Below are 24,264 nucleotides of genomic sequence, written 5' to 3' on the forward strand. Positions count from 1 at the left end.
TTCATTTTCCACTGTACACCATTGATGTAATTTCACAAGGGAGCATCACCATTTTGTATTATTTAGGTACAAGATGCTCATCTTCTGGCCAAGGAATTGTCATTTTATGTACCGAGTTTTGGCACCATAGGCCACCTTGGCCTTAAGGAGACTCGGTAATCCTTCTTTCAGTTGTCTCCTTTGTCGTGGTGGTGTTTCATTGCAGAAATCACATAGATATCAAAGTTTATTGATTATATGAGCTTTGATTGAGTTTTAATAGCTCCAATGAGAAATAACTAGTGCTGAAACACGCACACACACTCATTCACAAGATGATGTACTTGGAAATGGAGGGTGTTAATATCATGTGAATATCATGTGATGATTGTGTGTGAGGAGAATCAGCATGTGAGAGGAGCATGAAAATCAATTTTGCGGCCAACAGCAACAAGCTTGTGCATAGCACAATCTTCTATCTGCCGGATTCGCTCCCTTGAGATCCCAAACCTATGAAAATATCAAAAGAGAATGAAACAGAATATATTAAATAGCACTTCCGCATTGTGTCAATTGATGTTTTTTTCTTAGATACAGACCCATTTTCCTTTGATTTATTGTAGCTGCTAATGCTGCTGCTTTTGTTCAGATTAGTATATTTACCTGTGGCTGATCTTTCGGAGGGACAGTGCCTTCCCATCTGCATGGCCCAGCCCATAATGAAGCCGCACAATCTCTCGCTCTCGTTGATTCAGCATCTTACCCAATAAATCATCCACATCCTCCTGACACAAAAGAATGCCAGCTTCATAATACTAACCCATTTTTCATGTGTACAGTACTAACAGGCCATAAACAAAGCATGAAAAATGATATAAAATGTACTACAATACTCACTCTCATGCTTTTTTTCTCAACCAGCACCCAAGGGTCGCTTTCAGGATGAGTATCTGCAACATACTAATGTAACAGAAAACAGAGTGAGATAAGCCTTCACTGCATTTCAAACACGCAACAAATAAGTACATTCATAATAGGTGTAAAAAGAAGGGTGTGCCACTGATATGAAAATTCCCTAAACAACTGCAAAGAGGAGTGTGAAGTAAATTTTTGCTCGTAAAAAAAGACCATGGCAAATACATTGGATGCTAAGGTGTATAAGAATAAAGCACGATATGAAAGGTTCAAGAGTTAAAAGACGACGGAACTTGAAGGGATATAAAGTTGGAGGCGTTTTTGAAATGTAGAAAAAGCAACAAAAAAGACACAGAAAAAAGGCAGAAAAAGCAAGGCAAAGAAAAAAGCTCATAACTTCTTCATCTCAGATCCAAATTTCAAAAGAAAATATTCGTAAGAAAGCTGATGAAGAGAGATTTCTTGTATGATAGATTTGGGATGACAAAGCAAAAATAGTGATATAAAGAAACACCTCACATAAACTCGAGGATATGTAAAAAGAAAGAAAAGAAAAGAAAAAAGCAAGAGTAACGCAACTAAAAACCTATAAATAGGAATGTATTCTTCACAATTAGGGGGGAGAAAGAATAAGAAGGCTAGAAGAAGTGAAGGGAGTCTTAGTAGAAGAAAGAGAGAAGAAGGAAAGACTATTATTGACAAGTGTGATTGAGATTAACATAGTTCTTTGGTGGGGTTATTCTTTTTAGAGTCCGAGAAGATTGTATTGTTTTCCTAATAGTATATTGAAGTATTCTTTTCTCTTCCTCTTCTCTTCTCTATCATTTTTCTATCTCTCCTCATCAAGGAGAATTACAGAATAGAATATCCCTTTTGACAGATATGATTCACAATACCATGTCAACCATGCCAATGAGTCCCAATGTCCACGAAAATGGCAAACAACCTTGAAGCAATTGAGACAACACTTCACATGCTTTCGCTTGTTTGGTCTGATATGCCATTTTGGTCTCTTAAAAGACGTTAATATATCTTTCTTTCTTCTTTCTTTCTCTCTGGGTTCAGCATATGACCTTCGAGTGTCCGTCCAGGTTCACTTGCCAACTAGCATGCGTCCATCCCTCTTTTTTCTCCTTCTTTTGCACTGGTTATTGCATTTATACAATATGTAACGAAACAAAAGGTGAATATGGTGCATAACAAGAGTGCAAGTGGCCACCTCTTCTAGATGGTGGATGTACTTCTTATGCTGAGACATTAGAGGAATTGTTCCAGTGTAACCACAAGACATGATATTGAACATGAAAAAATGCATTGTGCAAAGCTACAGGATGCACGATGGGTATTAGCATAAAGAGGGATGTAAAAGGGCCACCTCATAATGTATATTTCGATGATGAGTATAAGGCAGCCAAACACAAACTAAAGGCCACTTATGAATATACCAAAAGGCGCATGGACAAATGTACCAAAGGAATTCAAACAACCTCAAAGGAAAGAAACAAAGACAATCTGAACATGATAAAGAGACATAAAATCCATTAAATCTTCAAAAAAGGATGCCAAAGGGGCATGGAGAGCTATCAATGGAAAGTTCCTGGAACCCAAAAGGACAGTTCTACTCAGCTGAAATCTAGGCATATATGGAACAATTATAAATGAAGAATGAAAGATCCATGATTGACATGTTTCTCTTCATGCACATAGAAGCTTTTGAGAATGAGGTAATGAGAACTGTGAAAAAAATTCAAAATGGAACGGCAGCAGAAATGTGATTGGCCCAGTGGTGAAATAATGGATACATGCATTATTAAATCAAGCAATAGCCCAAGTTTTCGTCAAGATTGCCAAGATGATTGGATCAAAACATACATGGGGGGAATAGAAAGCAGTTCACCAGCTATCACTTGAAGCCAAAGAATGGGCTTAAAAGACATCAAAAGAGTTGTTAAACAAGCAAACTTCCCGCCCAAACAAAGCACTAATGTTCATCTCAGTCATTTATGGGTCATAATGGAGGAGGGTCAACCTAAAGGACAACCTTTGTTTTTAATAGATTTCAGGAACTCTTTCAACACAATCCGAAAGACAAAGGTACAGGAAACATTGGAGGAACTTCGCCAACACAAATGAAAGCAATAGTGGCCTGGTTATACTCGCAAGTAAGATGCAGGTTGTAGAGAAACATAGGCTTTTCAAGAGAGTTCATGAGCAACATGAGAGTGAACAAGGATGTCCTCTATCACCTACTCTATTTACCCTATGCATTGACCAGCTAAAAGTATTCATTGAAGAAGCCTTGGGAGAACATGAGGAAAACCAACCATTGGAAACTTAGAACTATAATAGCTTCTCATTTACGTTGACACTGTTAAAGTTTCAGCATATTTTCATCTGACAATGCAAAAGCTATTATATATGAAGCATAGGTTCTGTATGCATAGAGGCCTTGCAGTGAACATGGCTAAGACCAAAGTTAATCGTAGATTTGTCTTAGATCTTGAAGGAAGGCATACATACACTATGCAAGGTGTCCTTAGAACAAAATGGTCCCCATCGCTTTGCTTTATCAAAGGATAACATTCTTTTTGTGGCCTGCGAGAACAAATTACAAATATATACAAACTTGACAAATTACCAGAAGTGGTTATAACCCATTAAGCATAGAGCAAGATTGGATTTACCTTTAATGCAACAGTCACAGTTTCCTCTGGCATGTTTACAGCATGGGAAAGACTCTGCACAGTGCCCCACAATGATTTATGTTATCCTTCATAATCTGAAAGACCTTTTACATACTTTTATTAAACCCCTTAAAAATCAATAGCCATTCTTACAGAAGCATGGAATGCACTCATCAACTATATAGAACACTGATTTGAAGTTTTGGCTGTGACATAGGATTCTCTTGGGTTCAAACCAAATATGAACATTATTGGTTGGCATACATTTCACAAGTTTGCACAAGTTCCTCAGAGTATTTTATCTTGCCTGCTAACTGATAGCTTCTCTAAGCAAATGGCAATGTCAATCCCCTTTTCAAAACCTAACAGTTGAAAACAATACCATTGCCTTCCTTGGCCAATGGTAACAAATAAAAAGGCTACTTGTACATTCGTAAGCCAACATGATCAAACAATGGTTATTTTGATTGGAACTCTTGTTATTTAGTTCAGAACTAGTATGTTAAGTTAACTACCTGAACTCAAGAGCACAATTTCTGAAAGAGAGAATAAACTTCCAAACATACCTTTACAGAAATAGGTTTTCTATCCATTGTCAATGCTTGAGCAGCCTTGTTGATAACACCTAGCCTATTATGAATATGTGCAGGCAATCTTACAGTCCTCGATTGCCCTGCTAAAGCACGAGTTATGCCCTGTAAGATTAAGGTGGGCCAGACCATCATTAGCAAGGACTCACATAAAATATTAGCCAACTAATGCCAACAAAAACCTGTTCAAAAATCATACTTGCCAAATCCACCAGTGCACATAAGTAGACAACCTGAAACCTTTTGTATGATCAAACTTTTCCAGTCCTCGTATAAGCCCAACAGCACCTTCCTATGAATATATTACATAGCTATAAACACGCAGAGAAGGAAAACGAAATACAAACTAGTGGCTAAGCTGATATCATTATACCTGTACAAGCTCCGAAAAGCTCAATCCATGGCCAGTATATTTATTTGCAACAGAAAATACAAGCCGCATATTTGAGACCAACAATTGGTCTCGTGCACGGTCCGCCTCCAAGATTTTACCTTGCACTTGTATGAAGGACATGTTTACAGTTGAAGCCCATACACCATCAGAGGGTTCACTTCCAATGATTTGAGTGAGCCTGCAACCCAACTCCCTTTCCATTTGAGAAATTGCACATGTGAAAAGTGAAACTAGGATATGCATTCAGCAGAAAGAAAAAACTAGAAACACAAAGACCTAAACTGTAACAATGTTACGAGCATATCCACAATTAATGTGTTGATAATGGATAAAAAAGTTGAAATAAGGCTGGACAAAGGCCGAATTGGCGAGTAAGTAAAAGCGAGTCTAAATATAGCTACGGTCTTTGTAGGTCCGTGGGATTTTTCTATTTTCCCTAAGGATAGTGGTGGCATTGGCCAACTACACCCCTCACTGCAAAACCCAAGCCCATCATTTATCATGCTAAATTTGTCATAATTGATGGATTAGGTAATAATCCAATCCACGTTACAAACCTATCATTATCTAAATGAGCAAAACCGCGCTGCAATCTTACTTTGTTCTTACTGACTTGAGGTTCAAGCCTGCTTTCAGCTTCTTGGAAAGAATGATTTCCTCCTCTTTAGTCAGCAGCTCTCTGGTGCCTTTCAGACCCAAGGTTGTGACTGAAGCAAGAGCCGCGTCTATCCAGGTGGACGGTCCACCCTCCCCAGAAACAAGTGGCCGTACCCTAGAACAGGATGTCAATGGCAAAGAGTTCATTACTTGGTTGCCTTCATTACTGCTGTCTTCAAAATTCTCTTTCTTCTTCGTCGTCTTCTTCTTCTTGTTCCTCCTTTTGTGATTCCGTGAGCTTAGAAGACGGCGTTCACGTGCCGATTTGCGGCCTGAAGAAACACAAATGTCTTGTTCACCACTTTCAGATGCCCATTGAGTCTCCAGCAAAGACCTCTGCAGCTCGGTCAGCATCTGAAACCATGGAGATTCGGTCGGGATGGGAAGCATGTGCGCCTCTCTGTCTCTCTCCAGCCCAAAACCATAGCTCCTCCTCCTCCTCGCTGATGAACAAGCATCCAAAGTAGGCGTGAGTGGAGATGGAAATGGGGATGAAGAAGGTGGAATCAGCCTTTCCCCTTGAGTTTTAACAGAGCAGGCGACGATGATGAATCTATGAGACGGAAGCGTGGTGGGGAAGACTCTATCGCAAGGATTCTCCGCATGAATGTACCCACCATGATGATGATGATGATGATGATGATGATGATGATGGGTGGAGGCAAACGCCATATATTTTATGTTGATCTGAACCTTGCCTCTTTCTGCATAGCTCTACAGATTCTCGCTCTCTCTCTCTCTCTCTCCTCAAATTTGATCTCCTCTGTCGGCTGCCTTCTTCCTTCTTCCTTCTTACTTACACAGGGAAGCTCAGTTCAAATTTGGTGATTAGGGAAGGAGGGAAGAGAATATCCTCCTCCGCCTCCTCCTCCTCCTCCTGCTGCTGCTGCTGCTGCTGCTGCTGAGGATATAGTGTGATTGATTGAGTGAAAAATCCACACTCTGTATGTATGTATGTATGTATGTATGTATACGTATAATGTATGTATGTATATGTATCATGTATGTATGTATGTATATGTATCATGTACGTATGTATATACAAAATCTATCATTATCATCATATGTATGTATACATACTGATATATATATCAGTAAACATTCGGTTAAGTGCGCACTTTTGATTCTCAGGGAAAAATGTGCGCATCTAACCAAGCCGCTTACTTACGGCTTTTTACACACAAAAAAATTTTCCCCAAATTTTGTTTTCTCTACACATTTTAGAGAGCGTAGCCCCAACAACCACCGATCAAACCCTGTTTGCTCCTTAATTGATCCCGCGCAACTGCTTAGAATACTATCCCTTCACCACATTTCTTCTCAAAACACTATTTGTGCTCCTACTGTCTTCTCCGGGTACGTAGATTATCTGTGCATTTTCGGGTTTTCTAAGACCGAGGGTTTAGGGAACTCAAAAATTATTGGCTGTAGAAGAGTATGTGATGCATGTGTCTTGTTTTTATTGCTTAATCAGATTTCATACGATGATTAAGTTCATAATTTGTGGGTTTCTTAGATCAAGGGTTTAGGGAATTTGAAAATTATTGACTATGGAAGAGTAAATGATGTATTTGTCTTGTTTTAATTGTTGAATTGGAGTCCATATGGTGATTAGGTTCATAAATTATAGGTTTCTTAGATCAAGGTTTAGGGAAATGAAAAATAATTGATTGTAGAAGAGTTTGTGATGTATTCGTTTGGTTTTTATGGCTGAATTAGAATCCATATGTCAATTAGGTTTACAAATTATGGGTGTCTTAGTCCGTGGGTTTAGGGAATTCAAAATTTATTGATTATGGAAGAGTATGTGGTGTATTGGTCTTGTTTTTATGGCTGAATTAGAGTTCATATATCGATTAGGTTCATAAATTATGGGTTTCTTAGTCTGAGGGTTAAGGGAATCCGAAAATTATTAACTGTGGAAGAGTATGTGATGTATTTGTCTTGCTTTTATTGCTGAATTTAACTCTATATGGTGATTAAGTTCATAAATTATGGGTCCAATCCGGTATTGATTCTCAAACATATAATAACTATTTGAACCCACTTGAGGTCTAGTATACATTCCACCTATTTGATTATTATAGATCTTGATACTAACGTAAGCTTAAGATAAGGATAATGAAAAGATAGATAGAAAGGAGAAAGAGAAAGAAGGGTGCCGATCCACCCGACCACCCCCGAGCGAAGGGATCGAGACGGACTCGAGCCTCGATCGGCGTCCCATACCACTGCCGTGGCGTCGAGTCGTACCTGGTGCTGGCGCGCTCGCTACAAGAGTTGACCCACCACACGAGCAGAGTCTCGATGTAGTCAAAAGATCATCCAATGAGGGTAGCTAGGCCTCTTATTTATAGTCATACCCAAGGCCCCCAGGCAACTTCACACTTGACCTAATGGGTTGTCTCAATCCCGAGGATTAAAAGTAATCCTCCCCTTCTTTACACTCTCATTTAACCCTCACACTTATCCACGTGTATAGAATACTACGGTAAATTCTTACCACGGGATATTATATGGTCATGCCCGTAACATACTCCCCCTCTTTAAAACATTGCACTCTTGCAATGGAAAGTTAGGGAAGTTAGTTCTAAGAGTATTTTCGCGTTCCCATGTGGCATCTTTTATTGATTTATCCATCCATTTTATTTTGAATTCTCGGATTTCTTTAGTACGTAATTTTTTTGTTTTAACATCGAGAATTCTTTCTGGCACATGTGGTTTAGAAGATAATTCTTCAGAAGTAACCAGAGTTTCAGTCGTAACTGTATTGTCGCCAGAACCTAGAAGTTCTTTTAGACGACTCACATGAAAGACTGGATGAATTCCGACACCATCGGGAAGAGCGAGACGATAGGCTGATGACCCAATGCGTTTGAGGACTGTAAAAGGTCCACAAAACCGTGGGGCTAACTTAGCGCACTTACCCGTAGACAATGTCTTAGAATTGTGAGGTACACGTAAAAATACCTTCTGTCCAAGGTTGAATACACGAGGTTGCCTATGATGATCGGCATAAAAACGCGCTCTATCTTGAGCTGTTTTTATATTATCTCGTGCAATATGCAACATATCTTGCATATCCCGAAGAAATTTTTGCGTACTTCGCAACTCATCATGATGTATATTAACATCAATCGGGGCTCGTGGCTGAAAACCATACATCAACATAAAAGGACTATATCCCGTCGACGTATGCTTGGAGCTGTTATAAGCAAACTCCAAAATTGGGAGATAACGTTCCCATTTTGTTGGTTTTGCACCAACGTATGCTCGAAGCATGTCCTCAATAATTTGATTTACTCGTTCTATCTATCCATCGGATTGAGGATGATCCGTGGAGCTCATGCTCAACGTAGTTTCTAACTTCTTAAAGACTTGTGTCCAGAAGTCACTAGTAAACTTTGGATCTCGATCACTCACGATATCCATCGGTAACCCATAAAAACGAAACAATTCGTCAACAAATTGGTAAGCCATTTCAGGAGCTGTTACCGTGGTTTTAGTAGCAATAAATCTGGCCATTTTAGTTAGTCGATCAATGACAACCCAGATGGCATCATGACCTTTTTGGGTGCGAGGAAGGCTAACAATAAAATCCATGGATATACTTTCCCACTTATTATTGGGAATGTCCAAGGGATGTAAAAGTCTTGCGGCTTTAAGTCGCTCGGCTTTGTTAACCTGGCACTGGTGACATTTAGTCACATAGCTATGTATGTCAGGACGCATCTTAGGCCAATAAAATTGAGTGGAGATGAGAATGAGTGTACGATGTATTCCAGGGTGCCCTACTGAGGGTGCATCATGGCATTCAAAAAGAATCCTCTTTTTGACCTCAGGTAAATCTGGAACACAAACCTTCCCATTACGGTAGAGCAAACCGTTAGCAATGTGGAAGTATTCCTTCGAGGATGTGGTGGTGTCTGTTCCAGACTCAACTCTTGCCCAGTATTTTGCGAAATAACTGTCATCAGGATACTTTCCTCGAAGGTGATCATAAAGATCTGATGATATTGCAGTGAAGCTAAGCATGTTAACTTCACGGATGCGACTTAGTGCATCAGCGACAGTGTTCATGGAACCTTTACGATATCGTATGGAAAAATCAAAGTCCTGGATGAGATCAGCCCATCGTGCCTTACGACCTTTCAGGTCTTGTTGGTCACAAAAATATTTCAAGGACTCGTGGTCCGTAGTTACCACAAAGTGATTTCCATAAAGATAATGGCGCCATGTTTTGAGCGCATGTATAACTGCAAATAATTCCTTTTCTTGAACGGTATACCGACATTGAGCAGAATCAAGTTTCTTACTCTTGAATGCTATTGGTTTACCATCTTGATACAAGACAGCACCTATAGCATAATCGCTTGCATCGGTTTCAACCTCAAAAGGTTTTGAAGGATCGGGTAAAAGAAGTGAAGGAGCCTTGCAAACCAGGTCCTTGAGTTCCTTAAAGGCAAGGTCTAGTGTAGCATTCCACACAATAGGTTTTGTAGACTTACGCGTTTGACCTTTTAAAAGATCAGTAAACGGCGTCGTCAATTGGGAGTAATTACGAAGAGACTTTCGCAAAAACCCCACAAAACCAAGGAATGATCGAACTTCTCGAATATTCCGAAGAGTGGGCCAAAGCTTGATTTTCTCAATGCGAGAAGGATCAATTTCAACTCCTCGTTCGGTTATGAGATGTCCAAGAGAAGTAATTGATTTCTTGAAGAACTCACATTTTGAGATCTTCGCATAAAACTGTTTGTCACGCAATGTTTGTAAAACAAAGCGGACATGTCTAGCATGTTCTTGTAATGTACGGCTATAAACTAAAATATCATCCAAGAAAATAACGACAAATTTTCCAAGTTGTTCTCGGAAAATGTCATTCATTTCTTGTTGAAAAGTAGTCGAAGCATTGGTCAAACCAAAAGGCATAACCAAAAACTCGTAATGGCCATAGTGCGTACGAAATGCCGTTTTAGGAACATCGTCCTCACTTATTCGTATTTGATGGTAGCCAGTACGGAGATCAAGTTTCGTAAAATACCTAGCTCCCTGGAGACGGTCAATTAGATCATCAGCCCGGGGCAATGGATACGAATTCTTGATCGTCACTTTATTCAAGCGTCGGTAATTAATACACATACGCCATGTGCCCTCTTTCTTTTTAACCAAGAGAACTGGTGCACCCCATGGAGATTTACTATAACGTATATAACCCATTCGTAAATAGTCCTTGAGTTGCTTAGATACCTCATCTTCTTCGGATCGACTTAAGCGATACGGAGGTATACTTATTGGTGCAACACTAGGTACAATATCTATACGATGGTCTATATTACGTTTAGGAGGTAACCCATCAGGTAGTTCACTTGGAAAAACATCATGAAAATCATTTAAGATTTCATCAAGTTGTTGTTGTTCAAAATATGTTAATTGAATCGGGACATTATCGATATTGTAAACGTGAATGTCCGGATCAAGTACACAATAAAATAACGTAGAACAAGACAACTCGGATATTGATGGACACGAGGAAACAATCGAGAGGGATTGTTTTTTTACACATTGAATAAAATGCGTACAATCGTTCAGTACAAAAGAAATGGAATGACGAACCCAATCAATAAATAAAGAAGAGTTTTTATTATAAAACCAGGGATAACCCAGTATTACATCGGTGGTACAAAGATTCATTACATGGAAGTCTACTTCCTCTATATAAGTATCAATAGAAATTCCTAATGAATGAATCGCCCCGTTGATGTATTGTACTCTTCCATCAGCCAAGTGCACCGTGTAGGTGTGATCACTTATGGTGGGTTGGATTCCCCATATCTGAACCAAACGATCATTCACAAAATTGTGTGAGCTTCCTGAATCAAATAAAAATTGTACGGGAGATCCATTGATATACCCGTTTGCACGTAGTAAATCATTGGGACCCAATACATAGTGAGGGAAAGAACATTGACAATTACTTAAATGATGTGTATAGACCTGAAGGACATTAGGAATCTGACCTTTATGGTCTGCAGCTTTAGCTTTGTTGTCGTGCTCTTTCCGTTGGAGCTTTCGACATTGATCTTTTGTATGACCCTTCTTTTTGCAGAATACACAAAAAGGATGTTGTCGCTTACAATCGCGATCCAGGAATTCGTTGGGTGTCTTGCGTTTCCCAACAAATTGCGACTGCTTAGTCCCGGGCGCTTCGTTGGGTTTGTTATGGTCCTTCTTCGAAGTGCGTTGATAGCGAAGAACTATTTCAACGACCTCTTCGAAGGATTTTGGATCCTTATCGTGCACTATCCAGTGATAGTCCGAATTGGGGATGCCATTGACAAAACAAGCTATCAACCAATTGTCCCCTTCTAGACCCGATTTTTGGATTTGGGTTCTAGCATGGTGAACATAGTCTTCTAGCGAGGAAAATTTCCTGCTAGAGAGGTTCATTAAAGCTTGTGCTGCCTCGGTTCGAGAGGGAGGTTGCAGAAATTGGCCCTTAAAAACCGTGACAAAATCTGTCCAGGTATCGGGCAATTTCCCCATAGTACGGAGGCCACGCCACCAGGCGGCGGCCTTACCCCCGAGTTCTCGACCGACATATGCAATCTTCGTACTATCTGGCGTGGGATAGAGCTCAAAATGAGACTCCCATCGTCCCAGCCATGTGCAGATTGCTTCTTCGGTTCTTTCCTTTTTGTCTCCCGTAAATGGCTTAACGACAAATGATGGTTCACCTTGTCGCTCATCAGGTCTATTAGTCTCACGTTGTAGACTAATGACGCGTGCCTCAAGAGCACTCTGAGATTGCCGAAGTTCGGTCATCTGTTGAGCGGTGAAACTAAGGTATTGGGTTATTTGTGCCAAATACATCTCAGTGGACATTTGTCCAGGAGGATTCCCTTGAGTTCCTTCCGCTTGAGCGGATGACATCGGGTCGTTAATTTGAGCCATTAAAGATTATTTCTGGAAAAGAAATAGGATAAGGTCAGAGATATAGTCATAACATCATGTCGTGATGTAAACATATCATGGGCGAGCATTAATCGATATCATTATCTCACGTCAATACCCCTCTAGACGTATGAGATGAGGTTCAAGATCAGGTTACTATGGTAACACAAAGGTGTTTTAAAAACCATGGGGGTGACAAATAAATGTCTTTCCTTGATCTCTATATTGATTTTTTCATGGTGGCTCCCCGAGGCTCAACCATGTATGTTCGCGTCATGAATAGTTTATACACAAAAAAAATGTTAATAATAAACTATGTTTCGGTGCCCACATATGTGGTTTCGGCTCTTTAAGTCCTATTACGAGGACCCCGAGGTGCACTTAGACCTTAAGTCTAAACATGTGTTATAGTCATATGTATCAAGGATATTGTATGGTCTTGGTCATATTTGAACTCGAGACCTCGAGAACAAATACATTAAACACTTGAGCCAACCAAGTAAGTTGCTCTTCTCGAATGCTTAATGTTTGATGCGTATAAGAGATATGCGAGGCAATTGATCATATATGTTTTTTTAAAAGAACATATATGTCAAGGGTCCTTATTTCGCCCTCATTTACCAAAACTATGTTGGTACGTTACCTAACCTCAAGTCTCGTAATTACGATGGCATACGCCAAAGTGCAACCTAATGGTGAAGCCAAATGAGCCCTTGTTTCGTAGTAGGCTCACGTGGGCCATCACATGGTCACGTCATTACGAATGCCTCTCGTAAGAACGAGCTCATGGTGGCATCGTATCCATGTAACGAGGGAGGGATGTTGGATACGCACGTCATTGGAGCGACCTCACTTGAAGTGGGTCAAGCCCTACGTACTCAACATCATTTTGGCTATTGGCGTTTCTTTACGTAACGAAATCGAGGTCGTCAACGGGGTTATCAACAATAAAAAAATGTTGAAAAAGGGATGGTGACAACGCCATTCTCACAAAAATGTAAGGACGGCCACCAACATCCTTTTCCCGACCATGACAACTTTCGATATAATCACGTAATAACGAATATACACATATGTTTACTTATCACATATATATGATCAAATACGTATATATGTGACCACATATGCCTATATTAAACATATCGTTATAGTAAATAGCCACAAATGATGTGATCGAGATACGTAATCGAGGTATATACCTCTATGCACACGAAACATCCACAAATAAGAGATCATCGTAATACGCAATAGAGGTATTGACCTCTTACGCATACGAGACCAAACGCATATCGTTTACAACAAATTAAGGTATTAAACTCATACGCAAACGTAACATATGTTCGTGAACGTAATACGTAATTGAGGTATTAACCTCGTACGCATACGACACTCATCACATATTATTAATATGTCAAACGAGGTATTGACCTCGTGCACATATGTAAACGTTTTAGATAATCAATTAAAGACCACTACAACATCATTGATTTAATGAAAAAAATTACATATAAACTAAACACATGATTAGATGGGAGAAGAGAGAATAGAAAGAAAAATTATGGAAAGAGTTACCGAAGTTCTTTGTTGATCGTTGTCTGGATCAAGGCCAACCGCACAACGATCGATCAGCATCAATCAAAAGACAAATGAAAAACAAAGAAACATTAGTACAAAAATCTGATACCAAATATTATAGATCTTGATACTAACGTAAGCTTAAGATAAGGATAATGAAAAGATAGATAGAAAGGAGAAAGAGAAAGAAGGGTGCCGATCCACCCGACCACCCCCGAGCGAAGGGATCGAGACGGACTCGAGCCTCGATCGGCGTCCCATACCACCGCCGTGGCGTCGAGTCGTACCTGGTGCTGGCGCGCTCGCTACAAGAGTTGACCCACCACACGAGCAGAGTCTCGATGTAGTCAAAAGATCATCCAATGAGGGTAGCTAGGCCTCTTATTTATAGTCATACCCAAGGCCCCCAGGCAACTTCACACTTGACCTAATGGGTTGTCTCAATCCCGAGGATTAAAGTAATCCTCCCCTTCTTTACACTCTCATTTAACCCTCACACTTATCCACGTGTATAGAATACTACGGTAAATTCTTATCACGGGATATTATATGGTCATGCCCGTAACATTGATGATAGGACATTAATACCAAGATATTTGAAGCTTTGCACCAGTAATATTAGTTCTCCCTTGGCTTTAAAAATGGGGTTATACTATCTTTATTAACATCTTTTTTCTTGTCCATGTTAGTAATTAGCCCCTTCAAACAACTTCCAACGAAAAAGGGACTCTTTATTATTTTGCTAATCAGATGGGCGGGATAGTGGACCCATCCTATCTCCCATTGACCGTATTTATGGAGACGAGGCCCTATAAACAAAGGGAGGTTGGTGTCACATAACTCCAAGCACGACTTTCTCCGATCACTACCCAGTAATCGGTCATTTTCAATTGCACCAAAAGTAGGGCTCATTCCAGCCTCGAATCCCGCACACTATCTGTTTACACAATCATAGAGGTGAAGGAACAACTAACCACCTAATGGTCATTACCCGTCAATGACTCATCGTCATCCGACAAACTTTTAGTTAAACTAACAAGAGCTTCAAATCTATTACACGAGCTCTTCAAGACCAGAAGTAAGGATGCTAAGGAAAAGTAATAGAGGACAAAACGGGGACTAATAGCCTTACAACGACTGCAACTGAGATACTCGTCATGTAATTGTATTGTGGGATAGGTTGCCATGGCCAAACAAAAACTCATCATGGCAAAAAAAGGAAATCTATGACATGGAGTTTCATGAAAGCATGGGTCGTTAGATTAGAGTACACGAAGGAATTCTTTTGATCCAAGGGACCGAGGCACGCTAGAATAGTCATGTGTAGCCTCAACTGAGTGTTAGGAATCGATCGGCCACAATCGGTTACACGTTCGTATTTGTGTGCAGAAACCAAGAATTAGTACACAGACATAGAAACACCGATATTTTACGTGGAAAACCCGAAATGGGAAAAAACCACGGGGGTCCACAAACCCTGAGAAAAATAGATCACTATGGTAGAGAGGAAGTGCAAATATGGAACTCAGAGGCACTAGTCTGCAACCGATCGATGTCATCAGACATACATCTACAATGTCGACAATTCGGCATGCTCATTCATTTCCCATCTTTACAGATCCGAGGTCTCCTGCTCTATAGGATGAGAAGCACTTTCGGTCAGGGGTTAGGTGAAACGACGCACCCGAATAGAGTCCCACCCATGTCAATTCTTCGCTTGCGAGATTCACTTCGTTTTGCTCACTAATGAGCTACAACTCTTCCTCACTCCCGGATTGCTAAGTGTTCTTCCTGTCCGGGATTTTCTTCGGCTCTACACCATCAGCTCCCCCTTTCTCCTTTCGAAAGTGTCGGCAACTTTTTTGGAAGCGCCCCAGCTTCCCACAGTAGAAGCACGTGGGTCTCCCCCTCAACTTCGACTTGGTCCCCGACTTATCTCGGTTTTGGGGACTTTGATTTCGGATTCTTCCCCGAATCATGTCACCTTCTGTGACTAAGGGCCTTCTAGTCGGTATTGGACTCTCGGTCCTTCCGGCGAGCTTCTTCGTTTAGCAAGCTTGACTTCACTTGCTCTAGGGATAGGTGTTTCCCTTCCGGTCCCGTGTTGTCCAACGTGACAACCAACGTTTCCCAACTGTCCGGAAGGGATCCCAACAACAATAGTGCTAATACCTCGTCGGCCAGAGGTACTTCTAGAGAGGTGGATTGGTTCATCAATCCTTGGAAGGCATTGATGTGCTCCGCCATACTAGAGCCATCTTGATACTGGAGTCTCACAATTTTTCGAAATACTGAGACTCGGTTCACAACATTCTTGTTTTCAAACATGATGTCGATCTTCTTCCATAGGACGTTTGCTTCTGTTTCTTCGCCGAAGTTGTTGTATAGACTCATGTCTATAAAACACCTTATATATGTGGCCGCCCTCAAATGCAACACTTCCCAAGTTGCAGCATCGATCTTGTCTGGTCTTTTATCTCCGAACTGCACCGGCAGCCAAAGGTCTTTGCACACGAGCATGTCTCTCATCTTCGACTTCCACACTGAGTAGTTAGCGCCAATTAGCTTAAACATGCCGCCAAAAGAGTCTTCCATTGCTCTAATACCACTTTGTTAGGAATCGACTGGCCACAACCGGTTACACGTTCGTATTAGTGTGCAAAAACCAAGAATTAGTACATAGACAAAAAAACGTGAAGACACAGAGACACCGATATTTTATCTGGAAACCCTAAAATGGGAAAAAACCATGGGGGTCCACAAATCTCGAGAAAAACAACTCACTATGGTAGAGAGGAAGTACAAATACGGAACTCGGAGGCAACGACCTCGAGTTCTCTTTCGTTTGACAAATAGCTACAGAGTTACACTCTCACTCACGGTTACAAAGGCAACTACCTCGTTCTGACTTTACAATAATGGTCAACAACACTTTGCTAAAGTTTGCCCTAGTTGCTTATAAAAAAAAGTAACTTTCTGTCTATTTACAAGTATAGCCCCCAAGAGGCATTTTAGACTATTTACAATTATAGTCTTCCGAAATGATTTCGGTTTTCGATTTTGATTTTGATTTCGGCTGAGGCTAAGGCCGATTCTCTTCCCATCCGGAGGGACCTATTTCCCAACACCGAGAGAATGAAACGACCACTGAGGATGGTGAATAAATGAGGAATATCGCCACAACCTACTATAAGCGACTACTTACGAAGATAGTATGGCCACATGGGAAGAGACAAGAGAAGATATTATCCTCTAGAGCATACCCCAAAAAATCACGACGGAAATGAATACATGGCTCACATGTCCCTTGTCAATCATCGAAATATGGGAGGCACTCTTCAATTTGGATGCAAATAGCTACCCTGGAATCGATGGCCTCACCCCTCACTTTTTCACGAGCCTTTGGGACAATATTAAAGAAGACCTCCACCAAGCATATGAGGAGATTATCACCTCTTGAAACATGCCGGAGGAATTTGGATAGCGACGATACATCGCATTCCTAAAAGTGGTGGAAGTGCCAAAGACATTAGTAAGTGGCAGCCCATAACTCTTCTTAATATTGTATATAAGTTGCTCGCAAAAATCGTAACATATGAGGTTCGTTAGAAATCGGGGCATCCTAGGCAACCTTTTCTCATTCTAGGAAGTAGTAGCCCTTGCCAAGTGTACCAACAACAAGGTAGTTGTGGTGCTCCTAGATTTTCAAAAACCATATGACAGGGTATGCTAGAAACTTTTAGAAAGTGTGATGGAGAAACTCGGCTTTCAAGACTCATGGATCAAAGGCACATCATGACTTTATAGGAAGGCTAGCATGTGTGTTTCACTAACAGGTGAAAGGGGCCCCTTCTTCCAAATATCGTGATCTGTACAGTAGGGATGCCCATTGGTTCCATCCTTATTCCTATTATACGTCAAAGCACTCTCTAGCTTTCTCAACTCGTGACATCTAAACCTATGTGGTCTTCCTGTGCTACACTCTCGCCAAAGCCGTAGAAGACGTTAATATATCATCCGTTCTTCTTTCTTCTCACCAAAGCCTCCTGGATATAGAATTTAAAGATGACACAACAGGTATTACTCACAACATCATGGTACAACGTATCATGTTGGAGAATATCCAAGGAAAGTATACACCAGATTCAACGACTAGTACACATCTACATTTGGTATGGTAAGGAAGATCACGCAACCCGGGCCAAGGTGGCATGGCCTATACTCACATCACATTAGTCGAGAGGAGGATTGGGTCTGATTGATCCCCTCTCACAATCCAAAACCCTACTTGCCAAATTTGTGGTGCGAGGACTCCAACCAGAGGATGACTATTGGAAAATGCTACCGAGGTTACATTTCACTTGCTTTAGGCCACAAAAAGGGGCCAATTGGGCCCCTCAAACGGGATGTATTCTTAACATGGATCTCAAACCTAGTTTCTCACGCCAATTAGAGGATAGATTCAGCTCATCCATGTGGAAGGTGTGGTGCGACATTAGACAAAGGCTCAAGTGTGATCAACCTAATTCAAAACTTGCTTGGCTCAGTCAACACATCCTACGAAACCCATGTATTAGAGATGAATCTGGTCAACTAATTGGATCAAGTAAGGGGTTGTCATGGGGATACATTGGAGAAGTTCCAAGAAAGAGTATAGAATGTTGGAGATGGTTTATGTCATTGTCAATTGTAAAGAGTGAAAGGTGTAGATGGTGTTATGCAGCGGAAGTGAGCTTTGCATGTGAGTGTGTGTGCCCGTGATGCAACAGAGAGAAAGAGAGAGAGAGAGGGAGAGCTCTAAATAGGAAAACTATATATTACATCCAACAATTACTCGGTTACAAAGGGTTGGTTTAAATACCAACTAGTCTAGGGCAAATGCCCTTTCTACTAATTACAAATCTATCCTAGTAAGTTGTCCACTAACTAGTGTGAACATTGTCCCTATGAGAAGTTGAGTTCGATTCTCAAAACGACCGAAAGAGAGAGAGAGAGGGAGAGCTCTAAATAGGAAAACTATATATTACATCCAACAATTACTCGGTTACAAAGGGTTGGTTTAAATACCAACTAGTCTAGGGCAAATGCCCTTTCTACTAATTACAAATCTATCCTAGTAAGTTGTCCACTAACTAGTGTGAACATTGTCCCTATGAGAAGTTGAGTTCGATTCTCAAAACGACCCTTCGAACACAGCTTCCGGATGTCGAAAAGTTGGTTCGGTTCGATCCTTGAAAAGCTTTGATTCGGCTTCAATTGTTCGATTCGCCGTGTTCGGCCATTCGAATGTTTGTTCGTACTTCGACTCCTTTGGTCGGTTTCGATCGATCGGTTACTGTTCGGTGTCAACGGCTTTGATCGACTGATCGGTTACTGTGCGGTGTGTTCGGTGTCAGTTGTTGTTGTATTCCCCCTCAATCTCGGCAATGTAGAGATCGTGAGACCGAGGTTTGATGTGAATTGCCCGAGCTTTTCAATGGCTAAGGCCTTCGTGAAGATATCAGCAACCTGGGGGTGCATACTTATATGTTGTAAATCGATTTCTCCACCCTGAACTCGCTCGCGAAGGAAGTGATAGTGCACTTCGATGTGTTTAGTCTGCGTGTGGAATACCGGGTTCTGAGCGAGATAGATGTTGCTCATGTTGTCGCAGTAGAGGCGAATTGGATCCATGATGGGAATGCCCAAATCCTTCAAGATGCATTTGAGCTAGGCATCTTCGCACTCGGTGACTACCGCACCCCTCTATTCAGACTCTGTGCTCGACAGTGCGACTCTTGGATGCTTCTTGCTACTCCAGGAAATTGCTCTGATGCTGAGGGAGAAAATGAATATGGAGGTTGAATGTCTATCAGCCTTATAGCCTGCCCATGCGCGTCTGTGTACCCTTCGAGTCGAATAAGTGTATTTGACTTATACATGATGTCGTAATCCATCGTCGTACTAACATACCAAAGTATCCTCTTAGTGCAATTGAGATGATCATTTCATGGGTTCTGCATGAATTGGCTAAGTAGGCTGACTAAATAGTTGAGGTCGGGTCATATGATGGTTAGATAAATTAGGTTGCTGATCAATTGTCGATACTGAGTTGGCTCGCACTCGTTTGTGCTCGAATCGACATCGAGCTTGAGATTTCTATAGAGAGGGGTAGACACAGGTTTGCATTTGGTCATTCTTAACTTGTAGAGTAAGTTGAGAACGTAGTGTCGTTGAGAGATCAATATCCTGACTAGTGTTCGAATTACTTTGATACCGAGGAAGTAATGGAGCTCATGCATATCTTTCATTTCGAATCTTTGGGATAGGAGTGATTTAACCTTATTGATCTCGGCGAGATCCTTTCCTCCGATGACCAGATCATCCACGTACAAGATGATGACAATCAGGTTGTTCGACTTGTTTTAGATGTATAAGGAGTTGTCCGATTTCAACATTCGAAAGCTGATTTGGTGAAGATGATGTGTGATCTTCGAGTGCCAAGCATGCGGTGCTTGCTTGACGCCGTATAAAGGCTTCTTGAGTTGATAGACTACTGTTGAGTGTTTTGTCGATTCGAAACCGGGTGGTTGAACCATGAAGTCCTCCTCGTCTAAATCGCCTTGTAGGAAAGCGTTCTTTATGTCCATCTGATGGAGGTGCCACCCTTTTGCAGCCACGAGAGCAATAACTGTCTGAACAGTCGTCATCTTTGCCACTAGGGCAAAGGTCTCTTCATAATTGACTCCGTGTGTTTGAGTGTATCCCTTAGCTATGAGTCGTGCCTTGTAGCGATTTACTGAGTCGTCGCCATTGTATTTTACCTTATATATCCTTCTACAACCGATCGCTTTCTTGTGTGTAGAATGGGGAACGAGATCCCATGTCTCATTTTTGCGTAGGGCCTGCATCTCCTCATTCATCGCGTCGACCCATCGCAGGTCCTTGGCGGTGTCGGAAAATGTTTTCGGCTCCCATATTGTCGCTACCTTCATCATAAAGGCATAGTGATATGCTATATATTCATCGTAGCCAAATCGGCTGACCGGGTTTTTGTCTCAGGTGGAGTGACGGAGCTTCTCGTTTTCAGAGGCTATGGTTTTCTTTGCTCCATTTGTTTGGATGATCAGGATGTCAAGGCCTTCAAACTCACTATCGAGAGATTGAGTCGATTCGATTTCGATCGGATCTTCGTACTCCGGCATTTTGGCCTTCCCTTTGTCCGGGTTCGGACTCGACTGAGATGTGCTTCGATCGTTCGATGGCTCTTGTGGTCCACTCAATCGAGTTGTGATAAGACTTTCTTCGAACATGCGCCTGAGTCGATCTTCTTCTTCTGTCTCTTGTTGGGCCGATTCCAGGTCGATTCGGGTCAAAATCGAAGTCGTCTCTAGTTCGTACCAGGATGTTGACTTGTCGAAAACGACATCTCGACTTATTCGGGTAGAAGGATTGTAACATTTTTACCCCTTTTGTTCTAACGAGTACCCTACGAGGATAGATTTCTGTGACTTCAGATCAAGCTTTTGTCGCTTTTCGTCGAGAATATGTACATAGGCGATTGAGCCGAATATCCGAACATGTGATAGGTCTGGCTTCTTTCCATAAAATTTCTCATACAAGGTAACCTCACGCATGCCGAATGTTGTACACCAGTTCATTAGATATACATCTGTGTTTGCCGCTTCTGCCCAGTACGATTTCGGCAGGTTCTTCTCGTTCATCATTGCCTGTGCAACCTCTACTATATGTCGATTCTTCCATACATCTGAATGTACTACATTCAGGATCCCTTTGCTCACATTCCTCTCTTTCGGGAATGGATGTCGGTGTTGTTTTCCGAATTGGCACGCCTCGCATGCACCCGTAATCTCCTTCTCGATAAAGCTTGGGAGTCCGATTACGACTCCTTGCGATTGCATGTTCTGGAGCTTTTGGAGATTAATGTGGCCAACTCGCTTGTGCCACAGTTTCAAGTCAATTTTGACTTTAAGACCTTTTGCATACATTGTTGACTTTACCTCGTTTGATTCGAGGATAAACATTCTGCCTTCTTCGCAACCGTGAGAGTTGAGGCAGCCTTCTTTTTCAATGAAGCACCCTTCATCATTGAACCACATTTGCATCCCTTGTTTGACAATCTGGCCTACCGAGACCAGGTTTTTAGTGATGGTTGGGATATGCAAGACATTTTTGAGGTAGGTTTGTTTGTCGTCGTTCCCAAATGGGATGTTTCCAATGTGCCGTATTGAATGAGTTGTGTCATCGCCTATTTTGACATAACCGGGCTGATCAGGCTTTCGTAATTCTCGGAACCAATCTTCATGAGACGACAGAAGATTGGATGCTCCTAAGTCAACAAACCATATATTATCCGAAGTTGAGGTGCTCGTCTCACCTTGGGTCAACATCGAATGTGCTTTGAGCCACATCAATAACATTCCACCACGATCGTCGTAGTCGGAGTTCAAGGCGTAATTCATAAGTTGTCGGTCGGTCGAGGCTGACTCTCGCTTCTTCTTTCGGCATTCTTCTTCGTAGTGGCCGAGTTTTCCACAATACCTGCATTCGATCGGGTTGTTACGATTTCTTGGTCTGCTAGGGTGACTCCCCCTTCTGCCAAAATCCCTAGGATTGTTCCTGTCTTCCTGCCAATGGTGTTGGTTACGCTCTTGCGTCAACCCATCGTGTCGACCTCATCCGAATCGGCCTCTATTTCCTCGACCTTGTCCTCTTCCTCCATCGAGGTTCGAATAGAGGATCTAACCATCATGCGAATTGTTCCTCTGTCGGGCATGGTTTTCTTCCACCAATAATATTGATTGAAGGTCGAAAAAAGGTGGGTTCTCCCTTGTGAGAATGGCTGACTCGATTGCGCCGAAAGGCGGTGCTAAGCCGCTGAGGCATATTTGCACCATTTCCTCATCGTCGATGATGACATTGATCGATCTGAGTGCATCACACAATTCCTTGATCTTCAAGGTATAGCCGGTGATCAACATATCCCTATGTTGCATGTTGCTTAGCTCCTGTCGAAGTTGGAGCTTTTGTGCAGCCGTATTAGCTGAAAAAATCTTCTTAAGATTTCCCCAAGCTTCTTTCAACGTTTTCGAATTGCAAATATAGCCGAGCATGTGGTCATGAACACATGATGCAAGGCAGTACAACACACGCCTCACAGCTTGCTCCCACGTTGGGTAGTCGGCGTGTGTCAGGTTGGGTTGCATTTCATGATCTCCCTCGATGTAGCTCCAGTAACCTTGTCCAACAAGGTACTGATGCTACTCCCAAGATGAGAAGTTTGTCTTGTCGAGCTTCTCCGTAGGAAGAGCACTTCCCATCTGAGTATTCATGATGATTTCTTCTCTACAAGGTTAAGTGAACCAACAACATCGGCTATTCGGAGACGGCCAGGCCAGTCAGCACAACCGAATCCGAGTCGATCAACTTGGAGAGACCAACGGACTGTGAGTCAAAGTCGGCAGAGTTGCTATGGTCAATTGAAGAGTATGAGTTGGAGTCGTCCAACCTAGAGATGTTGATTGACGTGCAGGAACCCGAGCGAAGAGAAGAGTTGACAGAGACATGCGAAAGAGAGCCAACGAGTGGAAGGAGATACCCACTCAGATAAAGGAAAGCACTGACAACATATGCCAGTCAATACATCCTCTTGACTGATGAAGGTGAACCGGAGTGCTATGAAGAAGCCATTGCCGACGTGCACAAAGAGAAATGGCTGAGCGTGATGCAAGATGAGTTGGAATCCTTGCACGAGAATTACACCTACGACCTAATAGAGCTGCCGAAAGGTAAGAGAGCACTCAGGAATAAATGGGTCTACAAGGTGAAGATTAGAGAAGCTGACAGTGAGCCCAGGTATAAAGCCCACATAGTGGTGAAGGGTTTTCAACAGAAAAAGGGCGTCAACTTCGACGAAATATTCGCACCAGTCATGAAGATGACATCCATTTGAACTGTTCTGAGTTTAGCGGCTAGTATGGACCTAGAGATCGAACAGTTGGATGCCAAAACCACATTCTTACATGGGGAGCTAGAAGAAGAAATCTACATGCAGAAACCCGAAGGCTTTGGGGAGAAAGGGAAAGAGAACCTGGTGTGTAGACTGAAGAAAAGCTTGTACGGTTTGAAACAAGCTCCACGCCAATGGTACAAGAAGTTCGAGTCCTTCATGATGGAACACCGGTTCCAGAAAACATAGGCCAATCAGTGTGTGTTCGTCAAAAGGTATGACGAAGGAGACTTCTTGATTCTCTTGTTATATGTTGATGACATGTTGATAGTCGGTCAAGACACAAAGAAGATCAAAAGCTTGAAGAAAGCTCTAAGCAAGTCGTTTGCCATTAAAGACCTTGGATTGGCTAAACAGATATTAGGAATGCACATAGTTCGAGACAGAACTCAAAAGATGTTATGGTTGTCACAACAAAAGTATGTGACGAAGATCCTAGAAAGGTTCAACATGTCGGACGCAAAGCCAGTCGGCTCAGTGTTGCCAACAAATTGCAAGGATGAATGC

The 24,264-nt window shown here is 41.8% G+C and overlaps 1 protein-coding gene across 1 annotated transcript; it reads right to left on the reverse strand.

The window, feature by feature from the left end:
- Positions 1-215: 215 nt before the first annotated feature.
- LOC147859007 (uncharacterized) lies at positions 216-5,960 on the reverse strand. Its single transcript, XM_087326195.1, has 9 exons — positions 5,161-5,960; positions 4,542-4,740; positions 4,368-4,460; positions 4,145-4,273; positions 3,579-3,632; positions 3,415-3,489; positions 877-939; positions 643-764; positions 216-489 (listed from the first exon to the last, which is right to left on the reverse strand). The coding sequence occupies exons 1-9, from the start codon at positions 5,889-5,891 to the stop codon at positions 384-386; spliced, it is 1,572 nt and encodes a 523-aa protein (XP_087182321.1). The 5' UTR covers positions 5,892-5,960; the 3' UTR covers positions 216-383.
- Between the last annotated feature and the right edge of the window lie 18,304 nt (positions 5,961-24,264).

The sequence above is a fragment of the Azolla caroliniana genome, unplaced genomic scaffold, assembly GCF_043228905.1.
Source record: "Azolla caroliniana isolate FFs.n. ecotype wild unplaced genomic scaffold, voAzoCaro1.0.p SCAF_10, whole genome shotgun sequence".
Taxonomy (NCBI): Eukaryota; Viridiplantae; Streptophyta; class Polypodiopsida; order Salviniales; family Salviniaceae; genus Azolla; species Azolla caroliniana.

Excerpts from the sequence above, each read along its gene's own strand:
- LOC147859007 (XM_087326195.1), bottom strand. The coding sequence starts at position 5,891 with ATGGCGTTTGCCTCCACCCATCATCATCATCATCATCATCATCATCAT. Across the intron at positions 765-876 it reads TTGAGAAAAAAAGCATGAGA|GAGGATGTGGATGATTTATT; the intron begins GTGAGTATTGTA and ends CTTTTGTGTCAG. Across the intron at positions 490-642 it reads CTCCGAAAGATCAGCCACAG|GTTTGGGATCTCAAGGGAGC; the intron begins GTAAATATACTA and ends ATATTTTCATAG.